Source organism: Palaemon carinicauda, chromosome 42, assembly GCF_036898095.1.
Source record: "Palaemon carinicauda isolate YSFRI2023 chromosome 42, ASM3689809v2, whole genome shotgun sequence".
In the NCBI taxonomy this organism is placed as follows: Eukaryota; Metazoa; Arthropoda; class Malacostraca; order Decapoda; family Palaemonidae; genus Palaemon; species Palaemon carinicauda.
Window position 1 is genome coordinate 14217817 of NC_090766.1, and position 11274 is coordinate 14229090.

The 11274-nt window shown below is 35.4% G+C and overlaps 1 protein-coding gene across 1 annotated transcript; it reads right to left on the reverse strand.

Moving 5' to 3' along the window:
* Positions 1-768: 768 nt before the first annotated feature.
* On the reverse strand, positions 769-5032 carry LOC137632925 (tubulin beta-1 chain). Its single transcript, XM_068365029.1, has 4 exons — positions 4875-5032; positions 3005-3236; positions 2395-2639; positions 769-2096 (listed from the first exon to the last, which is right to left on the reverse strand). The coding sequence occupies exons 1-4, from the start codon at positions 4929-4931 to the stop codon at positions 1275-1277; spliced, it is 1356 nt and encodes a 451-aa protein (XP_068221130.1). The 5' UTR covers positions 4932-5032; the 3' UTR covers positions 769-1274.
* Between the last annotated feature and the right edge of the window lie 6242 nt (positions 5033-11274).

Consider the following 11274-nt stretch of genomic DNA (forward strand, 5'->3'; position numbering starts at 1 on the left):
CACTAAGTTAGGTATGTAGTAAATAAAGTGATGCATTTCTTCACCATAAGCCAGTTTTAAGCAGATTGTGGGATAATAATTTTAATCGAGTTCTATCAGTGGAATTTTCAGTTCAAAGATTGCAGACAATTTTTGAACAGGTCTAGTTTTCAATATATTTAAAATTATTTTCTTCCCATCACTCATCTTATTTACTTTCCTCGGTGAGCTACTTACCATGTTGGAGCCTTAGGCCTTTTAGCATTCTGCTTTTCCAACAATAATCAGCTAGCAATAATCCGAAGTGGGACTGGTTTGTTGAGCTCTTAGTTTTAATTTTTGAAATTCCTCCTCTAAAACCCAACTTATCAATACAAAATAGCAGTTTATGCTAAACCTTAAGCTTGGTATAATGTTCTCGAAACCTTTGACCTTTTCGCCTGTTAATATTGCCTTGCAAAGAATACATATTCTGAAAGTGACCCTCTCTTAACTATGAGCTTTTGAGGTTTTCAAGTCAAATTTAATGGTACTTCACTTTCATGGCATTAACTTATTTTTGTGTACCTTTACTCGCGTTGGATTAATTTGCCAAGACCATAACTCACTTTCTGTACCAAACGTTTGATTCCTTCGACAAACACTATGAAAACTGGATGTTAAAGTATAACAATTTTCACATTCACCTTTAACCATAGTATAAATAGAACCATTTGCTGATCCATCTTAGCTGCATGCAATTGGGCTTGATATATACATTATTTGCAGGGGCAAATTGTAAACTAGGAATATTTTGCGGGACTTTTATTAATTTATAACCTTCAACCGTCTCCGCTAGCTGAAAGCCAACAGCCGTCTTTGTAAGAGTAAGTTTTACTTATAAGTCTCGGGATAAGCATATTACTCATAATTGCACATTAGAAAGATTGTTCGAAATGTGGTCAGATAATTTTACACATTAAAGTGAGACCTAATAGTTTTCAATTAGTCAGCATAAAAAATGTAACCAGTAGTAAGCAATTTCAAATACACTTTCATTTTCCGTAATCCTCCACTATAACTTTACTGTACTCCATTGTCCTTTCAAATTAAAACTTAAATAAACCCAATTTTTAGCACCTGCCCTACTTTAGATCAGGCTAAATAAACAAATAACGTGCTTTATAAATAATTTACGTACAAAAAAATAGAAAGAAATGGAAGAAAATGTTTGGTTCTTATTTGATCTTGCCAATGCATTAAATGAAAAGGAATGTACAACACATGGGAAAAATAAAAATTTTTAAGAACAAAATTTAAGCGTAGTCTCCTTCGATTTCACCCTCCTCTTCGAACTCTGCTTCATCGTCAGCAGTTGCTTCTTGGTATTGCTGGTATTCGCTGACGAGATCGTTCATGTTGGATTCTGCTTCTGTGAATTCCATTTCGTCCATACCTTCACCAGTATACCAATGCAAGAAAGCCTTCCTGCGGAACATAGCGGTGAACTGTTCGCCAACACGCTTGAAGAGCTCTTGGATGGCAGTTGAGTTGCCAATGAAGGTGGAAGCCATCTTGATGCCACGAGGTGGGATGTCGCAAACTGCAGTCTTGACGTTGTTGGGAATCCATTCGACAAAGAAGGAAGAGTTCTTGTTCTGAATGTTATACATTTGTTCATCGACCTCCTTCATGGACATCCTACCTCTGAAAATGGCAGCGACTGTCAGATATCTTCCATGTCTGGGATCACAGGCTGCCATCATGTTTTTGGCATCGAACATTTGTTGAGTGAGTTCGGGAACGGTGAGGGCCCTGTATTGCTGAGATCCACGGGCTGTTAATGGGGCAAATCCGGGCATGAAGAAGTGGAGACGGGGGAAGGGAACCATGTTGACTGCTAATTTCCTCAAGTCAGCATTTAGCTGACCAGGGAATCTGAAACATGTGGTTACTCCTGACATTGTAAGGGACACTAGATGATTCAAATCTCCGTAAGTTGGGTTCTGGAGTTTCAATGTTCTGAAGCAGATGTCGTACAGGGCTTCGTTGTCGATACAATAAGTTTCGTCTGTGTTTTCGACTAGCTGGTGGATCGACAGGGTGGCATTGTAGGGTTCCACAACTGTGTCTGATACCTGGAGGAGGAATGGAGAAGATATAATTAATGGATTAAAATAAAATTTCAAAATAAAACATTGCTAACCATTTTTTTTTCTGAAGGAATCAAGACATTTACTTTAGCAAACCAGGATTTGCATGGAATGAGTTCTAAAACTCAGAACTAGAAACTGAATTAAAAAAAGAAAAAACTTACAATTTGTTTTTATGTTTAATTTCAGTAAATAAGTAATTTTGACCACAAATTCCAAACTAGAAAACACTATAATCACAGAATTAAAACTACACGTTCAAATTTATAGAAATAATACTTACTTTTGGTGAGGGGACGACTGAGAAGGTATTCATAATTCTGTCGGGGAACTCTTCGCGGATTTTGGATACTAGGAGTGTTCCCATACCGGAACCGGTACCACCACCAAGGGAATGAGTGAGCTGGAACCCTTGCAAGCAGTCGCACTTTTCTGCTTCCTTACGAACTACATCTAAGACACTGTCAACTAATTCGGCACCCTCTGTGTAATGTCCCTTAGCCCAGTTGTTGCCGGCACCACTCTGACCTGGAAGAGATTGAAGTATAAGAAATATTTTCCTAGAACTTTTAACTTCAATTATACTTAATAAACGGTTGCAACTAAGCAAGTTACTTATAATTGCTTCAAAAGGAAAACTAGAACAATTAACCAAGAATCACTTCATAAAGTGTAAACTGAAACAATAAAACAAATTATAATGGAATTATAATTACAAAGTATAAAAAATATTTTCCCAGAAAGTTCTTTTAACTTCAATTATACTTAATAATCGGTTGCAACTAAGCATGTTACTTACAATTGCTTCAAAAGGAAGACTAGAACAATTAAACCAAGAAAATTTTTTAAAATTTTTCAACTAAAGCAATAAAACAAGTGGGAATTATAATTACCAAAAACAAAGCTGTCAGGTTTGAAGAGTTGCCCGTGTGGACCAGCTCTTACGCTGTCCATAGTGCCGGGTTCCAAATCGACCAAGATGGCACGAGGCACATACTTCCCTTGGTTCCCTTCATTGTAATAGACGTTTATTCTCTCCAACTGGAGGTCCATAAGGTCCTTATCTGTACCAGTGTACTCCCCGGTGGCCTGGATGCCATGCTCATCGCTGATAATTTCCCAAAACTGAAAATAATAAAACAGATTTAACTCAAGCTTCGAAATGGAACATGAACATACCAGAACTTATATCTTTGAAATATACGGATGAAATAAAACTAAGGTTTCTATCGCTCTGATAATCTATTTGGGGGCATTTAGTACAATGTAAAATACATTAGATTCAGTTACATATCGAATAAAATCTGAAGAAATTTCAATTGCTTCAGGAAATGTTATACCCCGCTCGGAACACACTAATAATGGTTAGGTAGATTAACACTAAGATTTTCCTTAAACATTACTCCTAAGGTCACGTGACGTGCAGGATAAAACTTATTCACGAAAAACATCACTTCCCTCAGAAACGATATCTTATTTATCGAAAGTTTACATCTAACACCCGTAGATTTTTTCCTCGCTAAGATTGATCACACTTTTTTAAAGTATATGAAATTTATAAGACTTTTAAGGTAACTACGTTACTTGACGTTTCTCCCTCAAATCTAGTTTCCCAAGTAGTGCCTCTTTAAAAGATAAATTCCTATTTGAATGGCCATTTTGTTCCAGTATGCCACGCCCTAGACTAGCTCGTGATAAAGTTCCATTGCTGAAAAAAAGCTAATCTAAGTAGATATTAAGGTAATTAAGTCTTAAGCACACGGATTTAGAGATATAAGGATTTACAGTAATGTATTTAACTAATCAGAGTAAGCCACGCAGCGCAGGCTAGCCTAATCACCTGTAATCCGGCGTTTAGGCTCAGCCTACTTTTGAAAGCCGGTTAAGCCAGTTCCAAATCCTGTTTAGACGACTAAGGATTAAGCCAACACCTCAAAAATTGTTACCTTAGGATTTAAGGCGTTGGTACACGATTTTTTTCAAGTACAAAAAAATGAATTTCCTACGAATTTCTTTGATAAAAACAATTTCATTGTCTTTAGGTAGCTTATATATTAACTTTAAACACAAGGTACATAAAGATAAAGTATACATGTAATACTACGGGTATTAATTTCTAGTGCCATAAGCTTGTTACATTAAATATGGGCCCATGTCTTTGAAGAGCTTAATTACTAAAACACTGGAAAAACTATCAATTGAGCAATCTAAATATTACAAAACTACAAAGACCCTTCAACGGTTACTAGAAATTAATAATTTATGAAGCTTTAGCCCGTGTTCTACCTTACAATGTCAAACCCTAGAAATCAATATGGAATTTAGGCGTCAGTAAACTTGAGAATTTTGTAAAACTGTCGAGAATGCGATACCTTTACAAGATTAAAGTTGCTTAATTGTTAACAAGGGAGACTTACGAAAAAAAATGGAAAAAATATGGCAACGGCCGTTATCAAAAAAAAAAAAAATTAAATACAAATAAATCCTTTAATCCAACCGAAAGACCTTACCAGGAGATTATTTCCAGCATCATAATCAAAATCACTTCAAACATAACGTCCAAGTGGCCCAAGGGGTGGGGAGGGAGGGGCAGGAAAATTTGAAAGTTACCGGTCACCATTCTCCTCCTCCTTTCCCCCCCAGCATGACAGTTGGACTCTCGCCGCCGGTCTTCAGCATCTCGTTCAATTTCCCAAGTACTTCGATATGTTTACACTCACAGAATTCACATTAAATGTATCACTTTTAAAGAACAATCCTCACCTTGGTTCCAATTTGGTTGCCACACTGGCCGGTCTGGATGTGCACAATTTCCCTCATGGTGTCGATGTGTGTGTGTCTTTACGGCTCTGAGTGACGACTGCTTCTGAAGGCTCGGGCCGCTGTTCAACCTCGCCTCGGTGAGGTAAGCGGGCTCAGGGATGGGCTGCCATGTATCACCAGAAAACCCAACATTACGTCATCGTTAATAGATATGTTGCAGCTTTTAGCGTCTTCCTAAAATTCAGAGAGTGGTGGAATGCGGTAGTTTATTTCTCATCCTATTGTATTCGTTTGTTTTTATGCAATTCTGAGATGAAATCAATATTGTAAAGAATTTTCATTGATTCCCAACCAAGCGTCACCCGGACCCGGCCATTTCAAACTGAAACACAAGGGGCCCTCGTCAAGGTTGTCTCAATAACCGTCTAAAAAGTAATGCTGATTTAACTTGATTACGTAATTTCAAAATTCTAATTAATTTTCCAGATTTATACTGCGAATTCTAAACGTTTCCCGAGTCTCCATATTTACTAGTATCAAAATAGTAAGCATTCAAGTAGGAAAGTTTTCATTTGCTACTTACGACACACACCACCCTTGCTTTGGTAGTGACATTCCCGTCTTATTTGGGCATGTTTCTTCCCTTTTATGAGCACACAATACCACCAATTTAAAGGATATTCTTTAAATGGGAGGTTCAGTTCGGAAGGTTATAGCCGAATTTATTCGCTACATCCCACTCCTGTCTGATGTCATCCCCCTCTTTTAAATAATTTTATATTGCAATTGTGAAATGTCTTGCAAACTACGATTATATAGACGTTATTTTAACAATATTAAAGAAAAGAACGTAGTACTCGAATCATTAGAGTATTCTGCATATTCTTTTTCAAGTTTTGAATTCTCGAACATTCGATATTTAACAATAAGTCATAGTGGCCTTGAACCACGCAGTACTCGTAACGGACTTTTCTCCTATAGTACTAGTGACAACAGCATACGTCTCCCCCGAGTCTCATAATATATATAGATTGAAATTTAAACGCTTTGCAGGACTTTGCTAATGATAAAAGCAAAAAAAAAAAACAGAACTCATTAACATTCATCAAGGGAGGATTTAAATGTCATGTAAATATGTATATGCGTTTGTTTATTTTGCTGGCATGAAATTATGATTATGGCTGCTTTATGGGTTATATGATATTCTCATACGATGTTTCATTACCTGTCATTATAGAGTTGACATGGTTTTTCGTGCATAGCAGTTTTTCCTTTCAGTCATAAGCATTACAATGCATAGTTATGATTATTTTGTTCGTTATTATACAAGCTTCTTTTTTTATATTTGCATATCACTAATGATATACTTTACCCTGAATAAATACCCCCCAATGTTTCTCATGAGATTCTTAAATTCATGTTTTATAAGGGAAATGAAAAAAAAAATTGCGGTTGGTTAGCTGACGTTGGTACCACAGGTTTTGCTGCAGAACTGTTACTCATCTCACATACTTGGATTAGTCGCCGCCATATTTCTGTATCATGTTTATAAGTGAACTGTTCATATTCACCGTAATCTAAACTTGATATGTGTTGTTCGATTTTCAGTTTATATGTGAAAATATATCAGGAAATATATAAATAAGAGAGTCGTCCTTCTTATGGCAACACCTCTCATCCAGAGTTGCAGGCTATTGATTTTACTGCAGGGCCATGGAAGCAGGCATAACACACACGGCCACTTTATTCTTAGGTGAACCAGCTCTGGAAATGAAGCCAGAATATATACCCACTCTCCTAATTACCTAAATGATAAATACATTAGACATACCTTATATTTTCGAGGGAAATGTTCGAGAAAAATAGCGAAACCTTTGAGATGTCTTAAAAATGAATTTTCATATCCCTACAATGTGAACATATGTTTTTGTGTGGGTGACAGCACCTTCTGAGAAGTAGCTATCATGGCATGAACAGTAAAGCACGGATCAAAACGATACAGTAGTCACTAATACTGTGAGTCACATCGTCTTTCCTAGAGGGTGGGGGATGGGATGGGGGTTGGGATATAGATTCGTAGACCAAAGGGGGAGGGGGGCACATTCTGGATGAAACTGGTATGCCACTCGACATCGCCTTCGACACATATTCGGTTCCTATCCTTATTTTAAAGGTGAATTTTCTACTGCTTGCACACATGTCTCGTGCTAGATAAATCACGGCTTACCTTGCATCTAAGTTAGAGAAATGTCATCAAAGCTGATATAATAACAGAAGGAATTACTTAAAAATGTCCTCAACGCTGATATAATAACAGAAGGAATTACTTAGAAATGTCCTCTAAGCTGATATAATAACAGAAGGAATGAAATACATGTTATCTAATATTAACAATGCCCTTTTTAAAAGTTTCAAGTCGGATCTGGACAGAATTAGACCAACAGAAAATCATTATTTTGAAGAGAATTGATTTCATACTTGTGACATGAACAGGGATAGTTTTATAAATACATTAATGTTAAGTTACAGATACTGGACGAAAAAGGATTATAATAGCGCCACTGTACTGATCATTGGTTATTTATATGCTGTTTGGGTTAGTAAGAAGAAACGATATACGAATGAGGAAGCAGATGCCTTTCTTAGGTGTAAATTTCATTATGATCGGTGGCTTTAAAAAAAAAATATTCATAAAGAAAGAATGAATAGCATGTTCACAAAAAAAGAATATAAATTATTGTTTTTGAGTAACTAAAAATCAAAATCAAGATGTGTAATTTTGTAAATTAGATGATTTATGTTTATATAAAAATGCTGTTGAATGTAATCATACTGGAAACATTGTGATTGTATTATTATTATTATTATTATTATTATTATTATTATTATTATTAGCCAAGCTACAACCCTAGTTGGAAAAGCAAGATGCTATAAGCTCAAGGGCTCCAACAGGGAAAAATGGCCCAGTGAGGAAAGGAAATAAGGAAATAAATAAATAATGTAATATAAATTTTTAATAAAAAGAAAAAAATGGAAGAGAATTGATTTCCCGTAATTCATGTTTATTATTATTAGCCAAGCTACAACCCTAGTTGGAAAAGCAAGATGCTATAAGCCTAAGGGCTCCAACAGGGAAAAATAGCTCAGTGAGGAAAGTAAATGAGGAAATAAATAATGTAATTTAACTTTTTTAAAAAGAAAAAAATGGAAGAGAATTGATTTCCCGTAATTCATGTTGTTTCTTGTTTATTTGAGTGATGATCTGATAAGTATTTGACAAACAACAGTCTTTCAAGGCCATTGTGTCGGATGTTTTTGTCTTACTGACATATTAATATAACGAGCAATGAGAGGGTTATCATTTCATTTAGAGAAGCACTTACCACGGTCTTGGTTTAACTTTTTTTTATCTTTTTATTAATAAGTTAAACTACATATTCTTTAAAGGTGAAAGGGTGACTGGTTTCAGTTCCGGTTCCATCAGAATATATGCTCACCAGAACGTCAGCCGGGCAAGCCCAACCCCCCACTGTGGTGCCCTACCACAGCAGTAGCCTCCCCAGTAAACAGCTTAAACTCACAATCACAATATTTACAGTATAATCACATTTAATTGCAGTTTTCTATAAACAAATCCATCTAATTTAACAATTTACAACGTCACACATCTTGATTTTAATTTTTAGTCACTCAAAAACAATAATTTATATACTTTTTGGTGAAAATTTTTTATGTATTTTTTTCAAAACGCTTATAGAATATTCAAGATTGAAATGTCACGTGTCATGTATTGTTATCTTTTATTATAAAAATACAATTACATTTTATTAATTTGGCATGTTTTATTTTATCAGGCTTCTTTTTAAAGAAGGATTTAGGAGTTTATTAAGTATGTGCAATCCATTACTTCAGAAATGTAAATAAATCACTAGCAATGAACTGCAACATAAATTTTCTTGAAATTGACGCAAAATATAAGTAATAAATTTAGCTAACAAATGATTTCATGTTTTTTTTTTTTTTTTTTTTTTTTTTTTTTTTTTTTTTTTGTCGCAACAGGTTGTAGATGCAGCAGCATAATAATCGCTGCCTAGCGATCTGCTGGACTAGGCTTTGAGACCCGCTCAAGCTCTATTGTTTCTTGTAGTGTCTGCAACCTCACCATCCTTATGCATGTTGCATAAAATTTTTCATAATTCTGATCATCCTTTACATTTAGATCTTCCTGGACAGTTCCATCCTGTTCGTAATACTAGGCAGGCAGTTAATTCTAATAGTCAGGCCTTCTCCATCATGAGGCTCAATACTACACAGTATTCTAGATGTTTTATTCCAGCTGTGAGCAAGTTGTGGAATGATCTTCCTAATCGGGTTGTTGAATCAGAAGAATTTCTGAAGTTCAAAGTTGCAGCAAATGTTTTTATGTTGAACAGGCTGACACAAGTCTTCTTATAGTTTATATATGACATATCTGTTTTGATGTTGTTACTGTTTTTAGAATAATTTATTGTTAATTTTTTCTCATCGTTTATTTATTTCCTTTCCTCACAGCTATTTTTCCCTGTTGGAGCCCTTGGGCTTATAGCATCTTGCTTTTCCAACTAGGGTTGTAGCTTGGCTGGTGATAATAGTAATAAAAATAACTAAGGATGGGGGCTTTGGGAGAACCTATAGGTCTACCTGCCGAGTTATCAGAAGCCATTGCCTGGCTTCTACCTTTCTCTGGCACCATCGTTCAGTTGCTTAAGATTTTTCAGAATTCTCTGGCACCGTCGTTCAGTTGCTTAAGATTTTTCAGAATTCTGACCATCATTTGCATTCGGATCTTCCAGACAGTGCCATCCTGTACGTAGTACTAGGTATGCAGTCTTGCCTTCTCCATCATAAGGTTCAATAATACACAATGCAGTGTATTATTGAAGTTTTATTCCAGCTGGGGCAAGATTGTGAAATGATCTTCCTAATCAGGCAGTTGAATCGGTGGAACTTGAAACGATCAAACTTGGAGCGAATGTTTTCATGTTGAACAGGCTGACACAAGTCTCTCTTTATAACAGATCAGTTTTAACGTTGTTAGCTATCTTTACATATTTTATATTTTTATTTTACTTAATGTTTATTTATTTCCTTATTTCCTTTTCTCACTGGGCTACTTTTCCCTGGCGGAGGGAGCCCTTTGCTTATAGCATACGGTTTTTCCAACTAGAGTTGTAGCTTAGCTAGTAATAATAATACTTATTATTAATTTTGTTTCCAAACATGAATTATTATTTAATTGTCCGTTAGAAAAATATAATTTATAGTACATATTACCTATCACAAAATGAAATGGAATCGTTATGATATTTGAATTAGCCGTATTTGGAAAAGATAAATTGACCAGAAACACATGAAGAATTAATACACACAAGGTATTTCTGAGCATTAATTGCACCTGTAGTATTACAGATATGTAAATTATTTCCCATTAGGACTAAATACGTATGATAGTCTCCTGTATGGTTCATTTTTAATTGACATTTATTAAAAAATATCTTCTGTCCAATAGTATATAGTTCTGACGCAGTGGCGGCAGTCATTTCCTTGTTGAAGTATTTCCTATAAGTTTATATATATATATATATATATATATATATATATATATATATATATATATATATATATATATATATATATATATATATACTTTAAGGGAAGTTTTCCTGGTCTTGCCACACGTGGATCCCCTGTGTACCACAAGATATGGTTGGTTGGTTTTAGATTGCCTTACCATTATTATTATTATTATTATTATTATTATTATTATTATATTCTAAGCTGCAACCTTAGTTCGAAAAACAGAATGCTATAAGCCCAGGGGCCCCAACAGGGAAAATAGCCCAGTGAGGATAGGAAACAAGGAAAAGTAAAATATCTTGAGAAGAGTAACATTATGATAAATATTTCTTATATAAACTATAAAAACTTTAACAAAACAAGAGGAAGAGAAATCAGATCGAATAGTGTGCCTAGTGTACCCTCGAGCAAGAGAACTCTAACCCAAGACAGTGAAAGACCATGGTACAGAGGCTATGGCACTACCCAAGACTAGAGAACAATGGTTTGATTTTGGAGTGTCCTTCTCCCAGAAGAGCTGCATACCATAGCTAAAGAGTCTCTTCTACCCTTAACAAAAGGAAAGTAGCCAATGAACAATTACAGTGCACTAGTTAACCCCTTGAGATAAGAACGTGCGTTGGCACCCGTTAGACAAGATCTGTTTGGCGTATTCCACATTAGTTGTTAAATCCACATTTTCGAAACACTGAAAATACAAAATCTCCAGCTTCCCGAAAGCTTTAATATCTTGAGTCTTTCGAATGTCTAGTAGGAACTTTCTATATAGTCTCGGGGTCGCACA

Bases quoted from the DNA above. Each gene is read 5' to 3' on its own strand.
- LOC137632925 (XM_068365029.1), bottom strand. From the start codon at position 4,931: ATGAGGGAAATTGTGCACATCCAGACCGGCCAGTGTGGCAACCAAATT. The intron at 2,640-3,004 runs GTAATTATAATT...AATCTCTTCCAG, and splicing joins ACCTGACAGCTTTGTTTTTG to GTCAGAGTGGTGCCGGCAAC. The intron at 2,097-2,394 runs GTAAGTATTATT...TTCCTCCTCCAG, and splicing joins CAGTCGTCCCCTCACCAAAA to GTATCAGACACAGTTGTGGA.